We start from the raw sequence: 21,429 nt of genomic DNA, 5'->3' as shown, positions 1-21,429 counted from the left end.
ACTCTGAGTCCCTGGACTATCAAAGCAGAAATTGAAGAACCCCAGGGAAAGATCTTAGGGAAGTGACTGTTCATTCATGTGTGTGTGTGTGTGTGTGTGTGTGTGTGTGTGTGTGTGTATGTGTGTACACGTCTCCTATGAGCAGGCACAGTGCTACATGCTGGGTGCTACAGTGGATGAATTGCTACATTTCCCCCACAGTGCTACATTGGATGAAATGTACATCCAATGAACATTTCACAGGCTAGGTGTGAGTCTGCCCTCACAGAATTTCCTGCAGGTGGATAAGTAGCTAACTGGATAAGGGCTGTTATGGAGAAGTCCAAGGTCTGAGGGAACACAGAAGATGGGTACTTGACTCATTAGGGGTCAGAATCACTTCTAGGCTGAGTCCTAAAAGATTCTTCATGTTAACCAAGTGAGTGTAGCCGAGCTTGCCAGGAACCAGGTGTTCTGACACTTTGCCTTCTGCCCTAGCAGTCTCTAACAACTATTTTCAAAAAGGCAAATAACAAAAATAGGAGATGAGTAGTTCCTAGTCAAAGGTATTCATATTAAGTTAATGTCCTTTATTCTGAGATTATTTTATTCTCTCCTTGGAGTACTACTCTAGTATCCTTTATTTTATTCTATGAGGGACATCATAAATAGTGGGGACTTCACCTTATGCATGCTTTATTTGTCAAAATTAAAAATTACTACTTCCACCCCGACTTTAAAAACTGATCCAAAGGTCTGAGAACCTCTCCATTGACCTACCCTGATGGCTCTGAATCAGCACTTTTTTCTCCTCCCATCTGAATCCTTAGGATTCTTGATCTGACCCATGTCCTGGACCTATCATAATCCTATCCCACAGAGAGCTGCAGGCCAGTGATTTTGCTAAGGGTTGACCTTCCACGTGACTCAGCAAAGGAAACAACCGCAGGGAGAAAGATCTCATGGTATGGGCCATATCCCACCTCTGACACCTATGCGTGGCAGGGGGTTTCTTGGAAAAGTGGTGTCACCTCACTGAGCCCTGGTTTCTTCCTCTGTGAATTGGGAATACTCATATTTAATACACAGGATTTTGTAAAGCTTCAAAGAGATAATATAAACAAGTTTTTTTTGTGTGAGGAAGACCGGCCCTGAGCTAACATCCGATGCCAGTTCTCCTCTTTTTTGCTGAGGATGACTGGCCCTGGGCTAACATCCGTGCCCATCCTCCTCTACTTTATATGGGACGCTGCCACAGCATGGCTTAACAAGCGGTGCGTCGGTGAGCACCCGGGATCTGAACCTGCGAACTCCAGGCCACTGCAGGGGAGCACACGCACTTAACTGCTTGCGCCACTGGGCCGGCCCCATAAAAAAGTATTTTAACAGTGCCAGTGTGTAGTAAACTCCCCAAAATTGTAGGTTTTATTAGTATTATCACATTATGTTGTGATCATCTGATAATTTGTCTCACTTCCTTCATAAAACTGCTAACTCTTTGGTAATGAAAAGTGTTTCTCTTTCATATTTGTGTGCCTTATTTCTAGCTAAGTATGATATATGATAGAATATATCATATAGAATATATCATAGAATAAATGTTGTTGAATGAAAGAGGAAAAGACTGAATGTGTTGTGTGCAGGGAGGAAGGAAGTTAAGAAGGAAAGAATGAAGGCAGGCAGAGAGGGAGAGAGAGAAAGTAGAGGGGAGGTAATGAAAGAATGACTTATTCAATAAATGAATCAAAGAATGATCAATTTTTCAATTGATCTTTGATTGGTGCTGTTACATTATTCTTAGATTGTGTGTCAAGCTTCCATATAAAAGCCATTATTTTGGAAACCGATCATTCAGGATTCTGAGAATTTAATAAACTCTTCAAGCATTTTTTTTTTTTTCTTGTGCCTCTTCTTATAGACAGAGAGACAGATTTAGGCATTTCTGACAATGAAACTAAACAGGAGAATAAAGTCCAGATCATTAGGGCCCTTGGGATAAAAGTACAAAATCCAGGTTTTAGAACTGGTCACAGCTTGGAGAAAGCTTGTTATTTGGAACAAGGATATGGATGCAATAAACATTCTGAGGTTTATCTTGCTTTAATGACTTGCCTTGAGTGGCTTTGATCTTTGTATTTGATAATCACTTTCAAATGGTCTAGTGTGTTTTGAAAGTGTAATAGTGGTTCATGGACTTGAGATCCTCCTTGGGAATGAGAGGCTGCAATCAGAATTTGGAAATAGGCAATGTTACAGGACTTGCCCTATGAGTTGTAGAAACCGGGCAACCACCCATGGGGAAGATAAACACATTGGTCCAGTTATGGGAACAAGGGTTCACTGATGGAAAGGAGACACAACAGGCGTTGGGAGCTAAGGCCAGTTTCCTCTAGTTCTATGAGCATCCAGAAAGAGAATTGTGTGTCTTGGGGTCTTTTCACAAGTTGGGCACTCTTCTAGCACTTTCTCATGTATTACCTCCTTGAATTTTTATATTCCTCTTTCTAAGTTGAATTTGATAATCCCCATTCTACAGATGAGGCAATTGAGGTCCAGAGAATGAGTCAATTCTCCAAAGTCACAGGGCCACTTGGTAGAAGAGGGAGGATTTGAACCCTAGTCTGTCTCTCTCTTTTTTTTTTTTTATAATTTTTATTTATTTATTTTTCCCCCAAAGCCCCACTAGATAGTTGTATGTCATAGCTGAACATCCTTCTAGTTGCTGTATGTGGGACAGCGGCCTCAGCATGGCGGGAGAAGCGGTGCATCGATGTGCACCCGGGATCCGAACCCGGGCCACCAGCAGCGGAGCGCGCGTACTTAACCGCTAAGCCACAGGGCCAGCCCTGTCTCTCTCTTAAGTTGTGACTTTTTTTAAAAAAATAGTAAGGCCAGTGATTACCACGATTAGATACTTCTTGGTCTGGTAATGTCAGAAGAAAATAGTAAATACAAAAATGTGTATAATAAACTTTGAAATACTTATGCCTCACTTTCATATCATTGAAGGAAGAATAAACTTCAGTCCAGAACGATTCTATCTAGAACTCTATCCGAGGACGTTTAATTATGAAAGTAACCAGATTCTTACTATATAAGACAGTCCTCCACGTGGACTACAAGTAGAGTAAGAATCTCAGGCACTCTATTTAAATGTTTTGCTGTCATATTTAAATAATTTTTTCCATTTAAAAAAAATGGTAAGGCTTTTTTCTATAGCACTGTGCTGCCTTTTACCTTAACTGAAATAACTGTCATCAGCCTTTTTCTGGGAAGTGGCCCACTCTGAGCCAGGTTCAGCTCAGACAAACTCTCATCAAATTGAGGGCATCAGCACGTGGCCAGCACCATCCCTGTAACCATCCTGCACCTATCAAGAGCCCGGGGAGCAGAAATTTGGTGTGACGCTTCTCATAGATCTCAGCTACCACTTCTGCAGCGGGGAAGTCGATTTACTTTGAGTGGGAATAGAAATAGACACTGGTCAGTCTTGACCTGGGCTTGCTGTGAGCTGTACTTCTGACCAACCATCTTTAAAATGAGAGAGCCAGTGTATTATGCTTCTAGAGCCTTCCATGATTTCACGTAAGGGATTTGTTGTTGTTCTCAATTTTGAATGTAGTTCCCTTTTGCTTCTCTTTCAATAAAACAGGCCCTGACAGCCCTCTCATTGAGATTATTACAAAGTTGTACCATCTCAGGCCAGTGCATTTAGGAAATATGTTGTTGGCACTCACCAGCAAGTGAGATGCATAAAGAAAATATTCTAATGACAGTTGAGTTGAGAGAGCTTTGATCTCTCTCCAGAACTGCTCTCATGGCTTTGAAATGCAGTTCTGGCAGAGGGGTAAAGTCTGGGCGCCTTGGCACTCCAGGGCTGGGCCCCCTGAAACTGACATTCCAGGGGACCCACAACCTTCGCAGTAGGATCCAGGTGCATGGGCTGTGCAAGAAGAAAAGAGACACTGAGACACCTGTCTTGAGAGGCAGCTCGGGGAGAGGATCTAAGTTAGGAGGGACTTTCCAATTTAGCCCAACAGTTCTCAAGCTGTGTTGGTTCTGCTGTTATTTGGGTTTTGGCAAAGGCAGAGGTTGGGGTGGCGGGAAAGGATTATGGTCAAATATGTTTGGGAATACATCATATACTATCTTCCCTACTCCCATTTTGCATATTAAAGGCTCTGAAAATTCTTATGATTAAAAAATATATGTGTTTAACCGTGTTTAACAGAACATGCCCTAAACCCATTTGACTCAGAAACTCTTTTCCTGTAAATATGCCTCTACTTCTTGTGAATTTAACTTTCCCTAGACCATGATTTGGAAAACACTGATCTAGTTCACAAGCTCACTGAACAGATGGGCACTCTGAGCTGCAGACCAGGCAGCAGAGTGTAGTGGGAATAGGCTAGAAATTCAGGCAATGACGGTCCTGCACAGGCGCATCCAGCTGAAGGGAACATGGGGGCTGCAATCCGTCCCATGCTTGACTCTCCAAGCCACGCACCTTGCAGGGAACTATGTCCACCTGAAGGAAGAGTCGGCTTTGTTAAATGGTGCAAAAGTGTTGCCACGCACAGGCTAGTGAATAGAGATTTGTTCTCAGGCCCTTCTATGCCCCTGAGTCGGTACCTCGGGCAAGTCACCTCACGTCCCTGAGCCCTGGGCTTCCTCATCCTGTTTTGAAGTTATGCAGTTTAAGAGAGAGGTGCTCAATAGCTGTCAATCAGTGGTAGCTCTCTCTCCTGAAGGAAAGTTTTAGGAAGCACGGAGATGATAAAGGCTTGGCCCCCAACCGCTTGAAGTTCGTAGCCTGATGGAAACGACAGGTGTTCACACAGTGAAATAACACAAAGCAGAGTGAAAAGTACTAGAATCAAAAGTGGGGTGATTCTCCCTCTGAGGAGGAAGAAATCACTTTCCTCTAGATGATTTTGGGGTTGCTAATCATTATCATTGTAATAACAGTAATGCAACAAAAGTAGCCTACGCTAAGCAGTGAGTGCCTTCTGTGTTCAAGGCACTTCCTGGGTTGCCTCCTGACACCCATGAGAGGTGGACATCATCATCCCAGTCTAGAGAGGAGGGTCGTCAGGAGCGGATACATGGAGTACATTATGTGTAAGCTGGGCTTAGCAGGGAGGGTAAGATTTTAAAAGTCTGTGATTCAGGAAGAAAGGTAAGGCAGAGGAAGGAAACTAATGGACGTGCTTAAGGAGTGGGCATAATTGGGGAAAACCAGAGGTTCTTGGGGTGGGGAAACCATGAGAACTTGAGTGGCTGAGGTTGTGGGAGGAAGAAAAATGTTGGGTGGTGGGGACGAAGGCTGAGACTGGGAGAGCCTCGCAGAGGTGGACTGTTGGTTTAGGTTTTTCCCAGTAGGAGAAAATAGCAGACCAGGATGTGGAGGGGAGTGTGTACCAGGACTGTGCTGACCTGTCTCATGTAATCCTTCTGGTATCCCTGTGAGCTGACTGAGACTCGGAGAGGTAAAGCACCTTGTCCGCGGACGTAGGTCTGTCTATCCAACTCTCTGCAGTACTGGCACATAATTTATTAAACACACAGGATTTGGGATTTAGATTGATTTTCCTGGGGTGATAATTTTTTTAAAAATAAATTTGACCAATTTAGAATATACACAGAGGGCCAACCTTCCCGCCGTGGCAAATGGAAAGCCAAGTGGCCCTGAGCAAGTCCCTTTCCTTCTCCCATCATCAATCTCCCTAGACTCTAATGGTCCTGCTTAAGTTGATCTTCTGTGCTTTCTCCTCCAACCATTGACAGAGGGAATAAACATTATTTTAAAGAGATGGGAGGAGGGAGGTATTGCCCACATGGACTCCTGTCTCCAAGATTTTCCTCTGATGCATTTGGTAGACAACCAGCTTGGCTCTTAATTGGTGGGAAGACCTCAGCCAGCAAAAGGAAAACTTTTAGCCAGAGAGCTATTTTCCTTTGGGTGTGTCCCCCCAAAAGTGATGGAGAGGAGAGGGGCCAGTGGGGCCAGGGGCCTGGATGGCTGCCGTGGATGCTTCCTCTTTGGGGAAATGGAGGCTTCTCAAAGTGTGAAAAAAAAAACCCACAGACAAACAAGCAAGGGAGAGGCTCCAACATCCCACATCTCTGCCTTGGGCCAGAATGAATACCAACCCCTGAAAAGATTGGTTTCTGCAATTACAACTGAATAAACAACCAATTAAAATGTCTCCCTTGCCCCTACCCTACCCGTTCCTTCCTCTCCTGAAGATTTCTCAGCCAAGAGCAATGGGGCAAAGAGGTGACGTTCTCTAATAACATTTGTGTTCTCTGCCCAGGAGAACGCTTGATGGAAATGGACAAATCAATTAGAAAATAATAAATAATGTGGAAAGGGCTGATCCAAGAAATTCTCGGCTTCTCTGTGTTTTCATTCTCCTCCCACGCATTGTTTCCTTTTCACCGAGGCCCTGAGTGAGCTTGGAAATGAGGTTGAGGTTGTGGGAAGAGCTGGACACATCTCGATTTGCACTTGGCCTTGTCACTATTTATGTGATCTCTGAACCCCTGTTCCTTCATCTGTAAGATGGGGATAAATAATAGAACAGCTAAACCTTTATTGAAGTTTTCTACATGCCTGGGACTATTCTAATCCTTTGACACTTCCTTTAGTCATGTCCCAAATCCTCTGAACAACTCTATGAGATCAATACTATTATCATTCTTGTTTCGTGTATAAAGAAACAGGGGCACAGGAAGCTAAGTAAATTGCCTGGAGTGACCCAAAGTTCAAGTGGAAGAGTTGGATTCAAACCCAGGACTCTGACTGGAGAACGAGCCATCTTACTCACTCTGCTGCATGGCTTTAAATAGTACACAGAGATGGGACAACAGGTGTAGCTAGCACGGGGCTGGCATACAGCAAGTGCTTAATAAATATTGGCTTTCTCCTTCCGCTTTCCTTCTCTGATCACCAGCTTAAACTCCTTAGGATGCTTCTAGTCTAAGAATCTGAAGGTGGGATCTTAAGGGAAGGAAGGCACAGCAGCGAGATTTCAGGTGATGGGGCCTGGCCAGTGGTGTAGCAGTTAAGTTCGTGTGCTCTGCTTCAGCAGCCCAGGGTTCACTGGTTCGGATCCTGGGCGCAGACCTACACACCACTCATCAAGCCATGCTAATGCGGCATCCCACATAGAGCAACTAGACGGATGTACAACCATGACATACAACTATCTATTGGGGCTTTGGGGAGAAAAAGGAAAAAAGGAGGAAGATTGGCAACAGAGTTAACTCAGGGTCAATCTTCCTCAAAAAAAAAAAAAAAAGACCTCCTTAAAAAGAAAAAAAAAAAAGATTTCAAGTCAATATCTGAGCTTATGTGGCTGTCCTCAGAATTAGTCAGTTCAACCTAGACATAGATGTAACCTCTCCTGGCCCTTCCTGTATCTCCAACTCATCTTAAACTTTTTTGGAAAAGCCAGAAAAATTATGGTCACATGACCAATTATGGGCTCTTGATGACTTGGGTGGCTAGCCAGGCTCTTTAGGTCTCAGACATATCCTAGTCCATCGTAGTAAAGGTGTAGGTTTGTGACTCACGGAAATGCTCTGTGAAGCACCAAGCAGCTGTTCTGAATCCCAGTGTATTAATAAGGAAACTGGGGCCTCATAGGAAAGAAGTGCTGAAACTGAGACTGGGACCTAAATATTTTCACTTTTCTCTTTCCCCACATAAATTCAACTCCATTGACATCTACTGAGTACTTGTCCCTTGTCAAGCCCTATGATCAGAACTGGGTAAACAGAGATAAAAGATGCACATTCCCTGCCCCCAGGGAGCCACAAGCAGTGGTAGATATAGACAGGTGAAGTGATTATTTGGAATGGTGTGATAGCATGTACTGATAGGAGGTAGATGAGTACAGAGATGGTCAAGGAGATGGAGGTGAGGTGGGAATCAGGGAAGTCTTCCTGGAGGAGTGAAACCAGAGCGGACTTTGGGTTTATTCATCAGAGGACAAAATGGGGAGCAGAGTCCCTGACAGAGGGAATAGCACAAGTAAAGGCACTGAGGACAATGCATCATGGTGAGTGCTGCCAACATACAGTTTGAAATTCAAGAGAGGGAACAGAAAGAGATGATGCTAAAGGGGGAGGCAGAGTCTTGAGGCCATGCTTGGGAGCTTGGGGTTTGCTCTTCTACATATAGGGAGGCCCTTTTATGACTCCAGGAGTGAAAGAGAAGGGAACCATCGTTAGTGTTCTACTGGTCAGGCTCTGTGCCAACCTCCCATGGAGAGACAGCATTATGAAAAAGGAAAACACTTCCAACTAACTATGTGATCTTAGCAAGGTACGAAGGTTCTTTAAGCCTCTTTTTCCTCCTCTGGAAAATGGGGATAATAATAGTACTTACCTCAGTGTTATTAAGAAGATTAAAGGAGATAATCCATGTAAAGTCGGACCACATAGAAGGGCCCAACAAACATTAAATATCATTATTCATAGGCTTTATCTCACCTACTACATCAAGCTGTCTGCTTGCTTATCTATGTATGTTTTTATTCATTGAGTCATTTCCAACTTTACTCAGGAAATGATTATCAGCTGCTCACAAGGACCCCTAAGATACATGATGGCGGACATAAAATGGGGCTGAAAGAAAGATAAGAGGGGAGTAAGATGCCTCTCTCTATTTAGAAAATGCTCCGTTGAATGATAAGCCTGTGACTGACCCAAAGCTTTAGCATTTCTGTTCTGATGGGAGAGCCATACACCACAAGGGAAGAGTTCTTATTTATTGAGCACCTAGGATATGCCAGTCTCTTTCCAAAGACCATTTCTTTCTCTCTCCAACATGTGTTTGTTCCCTAGATTAAAGAGCTGACGATTGTAGTAGGGGGACTTAATTCACTTTCCAAATATGTCGGTCTACAATGGTGGCCACCCCAAATACAATATCTCTTTCTAGTCTAGTTTACAGACAAAGTAATAGAGGCTTACAGAATGCAGAATCATCTGTGGGAGACAGCATGATGCCTCAGTGAAAAGAGTATAGGTTTCAAGCTAGACAGAATTGGCTTTGAAACACAGTTCTGCAACTTTGGGCAACCTATTTAATCACATTGGACCCCATGTTGCTTATCTTGAAAACAGAACAATAAGGCCTTCTTGCAAGGTTGGTATAGAGATGCAAAGCAAGCATCCTAGTGCAGCTCTGTATTTGCCAAATAAATGATCTGAGGTCTGTAGTGAATGAGTGAAACAGGGAAGAAGCCAAGACTAGAATACATGTTGTCTCTTCTACCGTCTGTGTTCTTGATCTATAACCACATTATGTGGGCCTGTCATCAGTCAATATAGCAGAGTCCTTAAGGGCACAGATGTTAACTTTAGATAAATATAGGTTCTAAACTGAACTGTGGTATTTATAAGCCGAGCAACCTTATCAAGTCTCTTAAACTCACAAGGACTTAATTTTCTTATCCTCAAAATGGGATCATCTCCCTTACCTTATAATATTATTGGGGGAAGTCAATGAGGTGATGTTTATAAAGTGCTTAGCAAAGTGCCTGGCACACAGTAGCTCTTCACTAATTGAGGAGTACCTATTATTTGAATGGTACCTTTTTTGGATGATGATGACAACCAAGGTTCTTTTTCTATTGCAGAGCATACTTGGATGTTAATGAACTGAAGAACATTCTTAGACTGGATGGATCAACACACCTCAATATCTTCTTTGCAAACTCCTCGGAGGAGGAATTGGCGGGAGTAGCAACTTGGCCATGGGACAAGGAGGCCCTAATGCACTTAGGTGAGAACTAGAAACTTCTTCATGAGGAAACTGGATTAGTCCAGGAATAAATTTAGTACTGATGATGATAATGATGGGGATCATGATTAGGATGGTGGTGGTGGTAGTGGTGATGGTCAACAACCCATTTATTTATCATTTTTTAATTTTACAAAACTCTTTAGCATTCCTTATCTTTCAACCCTCAAGCAATGCTCTGAAAAATAACACGATACTATTAACTCTGTTCTACCAATGGGGAAACTGAGATCCAGAGAGGGAATGGGGCTTATTCAAGGTCACACACAAGTCAGTGGCAGAGTCACAATTGGAATTCAAGTTTCCAACTCTGTTCGTTGATTGCTTTCTCCTTACACCCACTGCCTCTTAGTTTATGCAAATATCTTCTCAGCCTGGTAACCACATTATGCTGGCACAGCCAGTCATGGATTGGCTTGAAAGACACCAAAGAGGCAAGAGAAAGTGAGTTTGTAAGAACTCCTTGTCCCTCCATGTTCCACCCACCCACAACACCAGGAACTCTTCTTACATTCAAATTATGCATATCCATAAACAAGACATATGTTTATACAAACCAATCACCAAAAGTCAGAGATGACAATGGTTTCTGAACCAGGCACTGTAAGTAAACATTGCAGTTCTTTAATTTTGATTTTTCCATGCTCTCTCCCAGTACATGTCTATATGTAGACATGCCTTTTTTAACTTGTGCGTATTTGAAATCATAGTGTAGATGCAATTATGTGTCCTTTTTTCGCTTCATAGTATGGTATCTACATTTTCCCATATTACAGCAATCTTTATGATTACTTCCCATCTAACTTTTTTCACTTAACATCACAAGAGAAAAGCATCACTCTGAGTTACTTCCATTTATCTAAAGATGAGCTTTTTTAATGGCCATGTAAAATTCCATTGAGCGAGGGCACTACGATTTGTTTAATCATTTTCCCCTTGATAGAATGTTCCTATTATTTACACCAATGAATAGAGATGACTCAGTGAGCATCTCCATCTGAGAATGGTAGAGCTCAGCAAAGTGACATTACTGGATGTTTCTGCATCCTGCCTGGTATCCCAGTGCTACACCCAGAGTCCAGTAGCTACTCTAAATCTACAATCTCTTGGAGATGAGAGACTCTTCAACTTCAAACAAGTAATGCTGAATCAAACTCTAAACTTAGTTTCCTCAAGACTGCTATCATTTCCCAATTGCTTTTAAGAGAAGGAGACCAATTTGTGTGTGTGTGTGTGTGTGTGCACACGTGTGTGGTTGTGTAAATAGAAGTAGATACAAAGATAAATATCTAGTCGTTCTCAACTGGGGGGTTTTATCCCCTAGGAGACATTTGGCAACGTCTAAAGATATTTTTGGATTTGACAAATGAGGGAAATGCTACTGCATCTGGTGGGTAGAGGCCAGCAGTGCTGCTAAGTTTCCAACAATGTCCACAAGAAAGAATTACCCAGTCCAAAATATAAGTAGTGCTGAGGTTTAAAAACTTTGAGAGAGATGATGGATGAGTAGACAGACAGATAGACACAGACAGACAGGAGCTGGATAAAAGAGAGTGTGCCAACTTAGGCAAGCTTAAAGATGATCAGCTTATATCACATGCCTAGTATGATGTATGGGAATCGTGCTGGTTCAGAGCCAAAATACATGGTTGTTCTCAGCTGTGACTTCACTTAGCAGTATGGCCTTAGGCAAGTCTCTTTCCTTCCCCAGGTCTCAATTTCCTCAGATTTTTAAATGAATAGGTCAAACTAGACGGCCTGCAAGGACCCTTCTCTGTGCTGAAATTCTCTCCTCTTGGAAAAGCAACCAAAATGGCCCTGATCAGAGTCTTAGAAGGGTTGAATAGCAGGCTTCTAAAGTTAGAGAAAAATACTCCTGATAATTCCACGAATTTCAGAGACTGGCTCAGGACCAGGAATATGGAAGGCTATAAATCCATAGCATGTTATAGTCTTTCAGGATGATGTCAGGCTCAAGCTATTTCACCTTTTAAGAGAAGCAATGAAACAGGACTGGGGCCCTGTGTTGTCGCTCTGTGAAAAGGGGTGAGTTGGGAGGGGATGAGGTAAAACAAACAGAACCAGCCTGGACATTAAGTCTGCAATCCTATCATGATCCCTGGAAATACCTGTGGGGTCCTGCCCACACCTCCCCCCGAATTCCTTTTACGTTGAAGCTTCATGGAGAAACAGAGAATCATTGGCACTATTATAGCTGTTTATTTTGGAGCTCACCAGAGATGCAAAGTCACTTTCCCAAGGTCACACAGGCAATGTGAAGCAGAATGAGGATTGCAACCAGTGTCAGGCTAACTCCAGCTGGCATCCAGGCTGCCACCTCCCCATCCTGAGTGGTGTCAATCATAAGCAATTCCTCTGCAAGTAGCCCCAATCAAACTCAATTTATTAGAACCATATTTTTTTTTTTACCCTCTTTTCCTGCTGTTCCGCCATGATCCCTGGAAAAAGCCTTGGGTGGGAAAGGGATTATGTTTCATATTATGATTGACAGAAAATAATTGAGAGAGATTTCCTGTCTCAATTTCTCTTCCTCCCTGCCTCTGCCTGCCCCTTCTCACACACACGTGCGCATGCACACACACCCCCACACACCCTCTCATACATCTTTATCTTTGTGCTAGAAGGCTCTGAGCAGTTCAGAATTAATAAACTCCATGACCCCCATGACTGAGCAAGCTCACCCTCCCAGCAGTTGAGTCTGAGATAAAACTCCCCCCACGTAAAACTCCCCCCACGCCTGCTCCAGCCTTCCCAGGAGAAATCAACAAGGTCCTGCCTCCTCATCATTCTTTTATAAGATGCTGCTCTGCACTTAAAGTCACTAGTTGCACGGTGCTCAGACCTGAATTTTAACCTTCCCTTAAACACACTTGGATTTTAAAGTTTAAATAATTTCTCTCTCTACCAGCCTCTATGTATATCTCCAGTGCCTAAAATGAACGTGGAACAATGCTATCAATTGATGCTACTGAGATCTGTTCACTCTGTCTCCCCAAGCTAAGCAACGCTCTATCTTCTAAGATGTGTGGAGGGGGTCATTGCTTCTCAAACTAGAACATGCAGACAAGTCATCTGGGGCTCTTGTCAAAATACATATTCTGATTCTGCAGGTCTGGTATGGGGCCTGAGATTCTGCATTTCTAATCACCTTCCAGGTAACACACTGAGAAGCAAGTAGTTAGCAAGTAAGGTTATCACTATATGTCACGTGCTATGCTGGCTGCTTCCATGTGGTTAGTTAGACCTCACAAAACTTCCTTAGTTGGGTCGACATTCAGTAAATATTCAACATACGTTGAATGAGATGCCATATTCTGGGACCTATTGTAGGCATTAGCAGTACAACTCAGATTACGAGCCCTGGCTTTGGAATCCAAGCACTGGGTTTCAGATTCCAGCTCCACACTTACTAACTCTTGATCTTGGGTCAGTTACTTCGCCTCTCTGTGAGTCAGTGGCTCTCTCCTGGGGTTGTGAGATGATGAAGTATGATTATACACATGAAGCACTCAGCACAAGGCCTGAGTATATGTAATAAATGCTTGAGAAACGTTGGCTACTGTGATCACTGTTATAATGGTGAACACAGCATGGTGCTGGACTTCATGAATCTTCACTCTCAGTGAGGACAGAAGCGAAGAAATGGGATGGGGCTGGCCCAGCAGCGAAGTGGTTAAGTGCGCGCACTCTTCTTCCGCGGCCCAGGGTTCGTGTGTTCAGATCCCGGGTGCGCACCAACGCATTGCTTGTCAAGCTGTGCTGTGGCGGTGTCCCATATAAAGTAGAGGAAGATGGGCATGGATGTTAGCCCAGGGCCAGTCTTCCTCAGAAACAAACACACAAAGAAAAAAAGAAGTGAAGAAATGGGATTCAGAGATGGTAATGGACTTCCTCAACGTCCCAGAGTTAGTGAAGGCAAAGTGAGAACTGGAACCAAGGTGTCTGACCATGAGGGCTCCATGGAAACAAAAGCATGTAGAATGTTTGTATACCGGGCATGCAGCAGAAATGTTTACCAGCCCAGAAATCAAAGTCCTTGAATTCTAATCATGCCACTTCTTTTAAGTAGTTTAAAATCACCTTAGATAAGTTGCCTCATTTCTTTACGTATCGGTGTTTTTATTGGAAAAATGAGCGGATTGCACAAAATGACTTTTGAGACTCCTTCCTACTCCATCGATGATTGATTCATATCACAAGTCATAACAGCTCTCGGGGTGGCGGAGTAAGCCTGTGGTTACTTTGGGGAGCACTCCATTTACCCTTGGTTGATTGGGGGATTCCTGAGCCAGGAAGCACAGTGCCCAGTTTGCTTAATGCTCTGGTTTTCCCCTTGCAGGCGGCATTGTCTTGAACCCATCTTTCTACGGCATTCCTGGGCACACCCACACCATGATCCATGAGATCGGGCACAGCCTGGGCCTCTACCACATCTTCCGAGGCATCTCGGAGATCCAGTCTTGCAGCGACCCCTGCATGGAGACAGAGCCCTCCTTTGAGACCGGAGACCTCTGCAGTGACACCAACCCAGCCCCGAAACACAAGTTCTGCGGTGACCCGGGGCCAGGGAATGACACTTGTGGCTTTCATAGCTTCTTCAACACTCCTTTCAACAACTTCATGAGCTACGCAGGTAGGGCCCTACACTCTGCAGGGGGCATGGGGCTGGATGTCAGGCGTGGGCTCCAGTTCTGCCTCAGAGTAGCCTTGAGCAAGCTGCTTAACTTCTCTAAGGCTTCTTCATCCCAACAATTCCTCAACCCAAACAATTGAGATAATATTCCTTCCGTGAGCACCTCAGGGGTACAAGGAAGATGTTGCAGCTGAAACCTCCTCGGAACAACGCTTTAGGAAGTTGAATAGGACTGAAAGTCAGGAAACCTGGGTAGAAGATCTAGCTCTGCCACTAGGTCCCTAATGCCATTGAGTCTATCACATCTCCTCTCTGGACCTCACTTTTCTCAAGAAAATTTCTAAAGTTGGACTTGCACTCCAAGATTCCTCCTAGTTTGGCAGCTGTATTTTCCTAAGCTGGTGGTGGTTGAACCTTTTTTTAAAACATAAAACTCTCACACCCTCCTTTACTGTTTTATTACCAAAAAAAAAAAACATGCTTTTGGTTTTGCAAATCTGAAATTATTACATGATAAGATATGTTTTTTCCCAACTGCATAGATGCTATGAAAACCCTTTTTTAAGGACTCGTTCTTTGGGTTCTAGGATGCCCTGAACTTTCCTTTAGCAAATATCAAGGCCACTTCTAGCCCTTATAGCATCTTTGACAAATTAGAACGAGACACCCCTTCCTCAGGGCAGTCACAACCCTCACCACTGGCCCCTTAAGCCAAGATCCCTTGTGTAAGACACGATTCGCATCATTGCACATGGTACCCCAGCGTTAAGTTCTATTAGAACATTCAATTTAGGTGTCTCTTTTCCCAACTAAAACAAGCAAGTTCTGTGAAGGCAGAGATTGCCTCTAATACATCACTGTATTCCCATCATCTAGCATATGGTCTGGTACTTAATAAATGTTTGTTAGGAAGAAAGGTAAGGAGAGGGAGAAGAATGGAGGGAGAGAGGCAGTGAGGGAAGAAAATGAATAAATTTTCTTATAACAGGTATATAAAATTGATTCTTATCAATAATAATATTTCTACTTCTATAAAAGTTTATTGTTCATAAAGGACCTTAACACACACCATCTCATTTAATTCTCACACAAATCTATGGGGTAAGAACTGTCCCCATTTTACAGATGACAATACCGAGGTTCACCAAAAGTCATTTGTCCCAGGTTATACATCTGATGCCAATTATTTTTTTTTTCTCTTCTACTCTTGTGCCACTCTTCAAAAGAGACCTAGCTGATGGTTGGATGGGATACTGAGCAATTTGGGTGTTTTTGTTACTCTGTCTTATAGAGATGCCTTGTGGGGCTGCCCCATGTGGCTCAACGAGGGGGTTCTACGTTTCCTTCTCCGCTTAAACCAAGGAAGCCCCTCTTCTAACAGTTTTTCATTTCTGTTGGGATTTTGCCTCAGATTGCATTTGAAAAGATGATTTCCCTGCTGAAACCCAATGAATTCTGTGATCCCCAAAGGGCCTTCCTACTTTCCTATTTGGGCTGATGACCTCTGGGGGCCTCCCTAGTTTAAGGTTCATACGCTTCGAACCTGAGGTCTCTTGAAGGGTCAGTAACCCATCCTTAGCACCATAAAGAGTCTTTACATTTAGGTCTCTAAAAAAGACCAGAGTGCTGGGTATTTCCTCAAAAGCAGATTCCCACTGGGCTCCCATTCCCAGCCAAGCCGACATCTCACATCCGGTGCCCTGTCCCCTCACACAGCCCTGCTTACGTTCCATTTCTGTAGCACCTTTCCTTGGCCAGCTCAACGCACATGGAAAATAAACAATAACATGGGTTTGGAAGTTTGCCGGCCTCTTAGAGGCCTAGGAGCTGCCACCAGCTACCAGACCCCCATAAACTAAATCTTTTTTTTGGTTCCCCTTTGTACAGATCTAAAGGGTGATTGATTTACTGTTGTTTTTTTAAAGGAACCCCTCAGCTCAGTGACCCATTAACAGCAGAACTAATTCACTGAGCTACGATAACAAACTTACACCCGCAAAAGCATATTCGAGGCGACCACGAGCTTTGAAATGTTTGCTTTCCTTAGGATCTCTGATAGATGAGGTGACAAAAGCAGCTAGATGAAATTCAAAATGCAGAACAAGATCGGGTTCTCAGGGCTGAGGAGAGCGATGCACAGGGGGCTCTGCAGTCAAGCCGAGAGGGCGGAGACCTCACTGAGTCCACTGCTGCTAGATCTTTCCTTCCTGGGTGCTTCTTTCTTAGGCTTGGTCATTAGTTGGGTAGAGTCTAGTGCAGTGCTATCTAATAGAACTTTCTGCAAAATGGACGTGTTCTGTGTCTTGGCTGTCCGGTATGGTAACCATTAGCCATATATGGCTATTGAGCCCTTGAAATATGGCTAGTAAGACTAAGGAACTCAATTGTTAGTCTTACGTAATTTTAATTAATTTAAATTAAATAACCACACGTGGCTGGTGGCTACCATATCGGTTAGTGCAGTACAATAATTACTAAGTGCCTATGATATGCCAGACACCATGTGAGACATTTCATAGGTTTGTCTCATAAAATCCTCAGAATAACCCAATGAGGTAAGTGCTATTATCACACCCATTTTACGGATGCAGGAAGTGTGGTTTAGGTAGCTTAAATAGCTTGCCCAGGGTCACACAGCAACAAGGCAAGCCTTTCTTACTGCAGAGCCTGTGGTATTAATCAATAATTATTTAGTTCCCTTTCTGATACTGGGGAAAGTTGAGAGCATCCCAAGTACTCAGATCAAGCAGGCACCAGGCAGGTGATGGGAGCAAGCCTAGTTGAGCACAGGCGAGTATGGTCACATTGCGCTGTTAGATAAACTCTGTGCAGATACAAGAGCAGCAGCCTGGAATCCAATTCCTGAAGATAATAGGCCATAGGGAGCCCACAAAGAGCATCCTCCAGTAAGGCCCTCCTCAAGAGTGTGGAAACCAGGCCTTCTCCAGGCTATGGGAACAAGTGTCTTGTTCTCATCTTTCTGTGTCAGAACCTTTTAACATGCACATATGCTTTGACCCAGCAATCCCACCTCTAAGGAATATACCCTAAGGAAACAAATCAGTTGATGTGCTTAAAGATTTAGTCCTAAGCATGTTCTTAGCAATGTTCATTCTCCAAATATTAATTAGGCATTTACCACCAGCCAAGCATAGAAGAAAAATGCTTCTAGGTGTAAAAAACTGGAAACTGCTGGGGCCGTCCCTGTGGCTTAGCGGTTAAGTGCGTGCACTCCGCTAATGGCGGCCCGGGTTCGGATCCCAGGCGCGCACCGACGTGCCACTTGTCCAGCCATGCTGAGGCTGCGTCCCACATAGAGCAACTAGAAGGATGTGCAACTGTGACATACAACTATCTACTGGGGCTTTGGGGAGAAAGAGGATGAGTGTTGGCAATAGATGTTAGCTCAGAGCCGGTCTTCCTCAGCAAAAAGAGGAGGATTGGCATGGATGTTAGCTCAGGGCTGATCTTCCTCACAAAAAAAAAAAAAAAAAATTGGAAACTGCTTACAGCCCAAAGAGAATGGATTGCTGAAATAAGTCACAAGGCATCCATATGATACAACATTATGTGGCTGCTAAAGATGATACAGAAGACGATTGAGGGGAGAAAAAGAAGCAGAGTAACGTAGTGGTTCAGAACATGAAGTGTGGAGGCGGGGACCAAACTTAAATCCTTCATGTGCTAGCCTTTGACACCAGGCGAGTTACTGCTCCTCTCTCAACCTCTGTTACTCCGTCTATAGCATGGAGGATAATCACGCTTACCTGTGTAACCATACAGGTTAAGGACTTAGAACTGTCCTTGGTACCATAACTAGTGCTCAATAAATGACCCTTAGTAGGATTATTCGTTAACTCTTTAATGTGAACACAGTCCAGAGCCTTATGTATAGTGTCAGACCTGGTATATATATCATATATATATAACTATATATGTAGATAAATATATAAATATTTATAAACATATATTAAATATAAATGCATTTATATGTGATATATATGCTTGTGATGATGAGAATTATAGATATTCACCTATACATATACATGTACACTAAATATTAATTGTGTTATCTCTAGGTAATAAGTTTAGGGTGATATTTATTTCTGTATAACAATTTTGGCATATTCCAAATGTTCTACAGTGGATATAATCATTTATTGTTATTACTGTTATAATCATTATTTTTCAAACAACAAAAAAGCAGGGACTTTTAGAAAGGGCAACTCAGTTATTCATGCACTAGACATGGGTTAGGTTGTTAACCGCTCTCCTCAGCTTTAGGAGATAGGTAGCCTCATTATTACCTATGTTACAGTGGGCGAAGGGGAGGCTGTCAGGGGTCAACATTTTGCCCAAGTTCCAGAGGGAGTGGAGGCACCAAGTCCATGCCCTGAACAGCCTTCATGCTCTGTGGCCTCCCAGCTGCAGATGGAGATGTGTTCCTGAGAGCAGAGTTCAGTGAGCAAAATCAGGACACGACATCAATAGCACGGGGACGATGCAGTCTCCCAGGGTACGGAAATCCTGCAAGCCCTTCCTGCTTAGGGACAAGATGGGGACAGAAGAACAAGGTGAGCCTGGCTGGTCCTGGAAACCGGGATCAAGTGGCCACGGATGTCAGGAGGGGAAGGGTGTGGAGGCAGGAAGCCAAGAGGGGCTGGCTCTAGACATTAGCTGATTGAGACATAGCATTTGTGATAAACGGAAAACCCTTTGGTACCTCTCCCAAGATTCTGATAGCAGCTAAGTCTCTAAGTGATGGACCCTGGGACAGACATTTTCTGACTTCATCTTTGAAGTTCAGATATCTCCCTGTTCCACTACCAGGTTCTATCACCCACCTTTTTTTCAAACTCTTTTTTATTGATAAACATGGAAATGGCTCATTTTTAAGTTACAAAAGGAAAATACACTTTTTTTGGGAAAAGAAAAGCAAGCAAATCAGAGTGTATAGAGAAAAAAATACTCTTTTTCTTCTCCATTCATCTTGATAAACGCTTTATGTGCTCCAGCCCATTGAATCCTCACAACTCTGTGTAGTGGGGTTGATTTAATGTCCTCGATTTATACATGAGGGATCTGGGTTTTAAAGTTACTTCCTTCTTTTGGTAATGACTGATTCATATTCTAGTCTATGCATGTGCCTTAATGTCTGCAGTGATCCCCCTATTACTGTGTTATTTCTAATATTTTTACTATGTAAATGATGCTTCAAAAAACATCTCTGTACATATGTTTCCTGTGTTTATTCATGAATATCTACTAGTGAATTTCTAATTGTGATATTGCTAGATCAAAGAGAATGAATATTTTATGTTCCTTTTTTTTTTTGCTTCCAGTCTTGCAACACTCACACACACAAGTGCACACACACACAAGAACTGTCCCAATCGTGAGACAGTGAGCATGTATTATGGTTCTTGGTGCTCCACTCTCCTTCACCCTCAGCCATGTTCTGAGGTCATCATTTCCACTTTACAGATGGGAAAACTGAGGCATTGACAGTGTGAAATCACTTGCCCATTTGACTCCAGATCCTTCGTGCACTAATCTAGCTATGTAGCCCAATTTCCTTAGCCGTCATACCCTTCTCCTGCCTCTAACCTATTCAGTGGCTTGTCCAAGGCTTTCAGGATGAAGTGCAAAGTTCACAGTAACAAAGAAAAACATACCCAATGATCTGGCCCTTCTCAGACTGAGAAGTTTAGACTCTACTCTCCAGGCAATGGGGAGCCATAGAATGTTTGGTATCCAAGGAGTTACATAGCGGCATCTGGGCTTGAGAGAGATTTATGCAACTAGTCCCTCTTTCATAGTGCTTGCTAAGGGACACCAGGCTCTTCCACTTCCTCCAAATATATGAAAGACATCCCCAGGGTACTGGAAAGGAGACTGTCAAAAATTACTAAGGGGAACAGAGGCAGCTTCTGTGTATAACCTCCTTGCACCCCTGTCCCTTCCCCAAGCTGGATTCCCAAGGTCACGTGCACTGCCCAGCACTCGCCCAAACTTATTTTCTGTTTGTTTGATAAGGGGAAGTGAGTTTATGCTGCAGGATTCCCAGTGCTGGGTTTATTTTAAGAACAGGCGAGCTCGGGGCTCCTCTGTCTGGGCCCCAGCTGCGGAAACCCTGACCAGGCTGACACCTCTAGGAAGTGATGTTTTTGGAAACCAAGCCAAAACAATGTCTTGCCCTGCCTCTGGGGCAGCTGAATAAAGCTGTTGGAGGGAGAGACGGGAGGCAAGCTTCTTCCTTGGGGCACAAGTCTTGGGTCACGGCCTTTAGTTGGCATCATAGAAAAGAGAGAGTAGGACTGAAGGTCATTAGATTTTAAGACATTTAAGAGATTGTATTCCAGCCTCCTCAGGCTCAGGCTCAACTCCTGTTTATCAAGCACCTGCAGGATACTTTACCCATACAAGGTCTCATTTACACTCAGAAAGAAGTTCTCATATTGATTAGAAGCCTGGCCTTGGAGTCATGACTGCCCAGGTTTGAATCTCAGATCTGTCCCTAGCTCTGTGATGTTAAAAAAGTTGCTTACACTCTCTCAGCCTCAATTTCCTCCTCTGTAAAATGGAGAAAATAATAGTATTTACTCCAACAACAGTGGGAGAGTTAAATGTGTCCAGAGCACAGTACACCATGCCTGGCTCATACTAAGCACACAGTAAATGTCCCAATGACAGTACTGTGCAGAAGGTGTCATTGTCCTTGTATTCCCAGCATGGACACTGACCCTCGATTCTTCCTAGGTCAGCCTGACTCTGGCCTGCACTCGCCACAGAGGACGCCGTGCCTCTGTGGTCCTCCAGCTCCCTGTCTTGCAATCCCTCAACCGTCTTTCCTAATCTTAGCCATGCAATCTGGTTGACCTCAAGTATCTCCTTCTACAGAAGCCTTTCTGGGTCACCCTCCTTCCACAACATGCTGTCTCCTGTTCATCGGCGGTCAGCATCACAGACTTTAGCGGCCTTG

The 21,429-nt window shown here is 43.6% G+C and overlaps 1 protein-coding gene across 1 annotated transcript in view; it reads left to right on the top strand.

Annotated features, from left to right (window-relative positions):
* Positions 1–21,429, top strand: part of PAPPA (pappalysin 1) — a 240,959-nt gene that overhangs the window by 44,099 nt on the left and 175,431 nt on the right. Inside the window, exons 3-4 of the mRNA XM_087419210.1 lie at positions 9,630–9,775; positions 14,154–14,447. Coding sequence (XP_087275336.1) covers positions 9,630–9,775; positions 14,154–14,447 — 440 coding nt within the window. The remainder of the gene's footprint in view (positions 1–9,629; positions 9,776–14,153; positions 14,448–21,429) is intronic.

Source organism: Ceratotherium simum, chromosome 29, assembly GCF_057802395.1.
Source record: "Ceratotherium simum simum isolate JZ-2026a chromosome 29, ASM5780239v1, whole genome shotgun sequence".
Taxonomy (NCBI): domain Eukaryota; kingdom Metazoa; phylum Chordata; class Mammalia; order Perissodactyla; family Rhinocerotidae; genus Ceratotherium; species Ceratotherium simum.
This window is presented reverse-complemented; position numbering and strand designations above follow the sequence as displayed.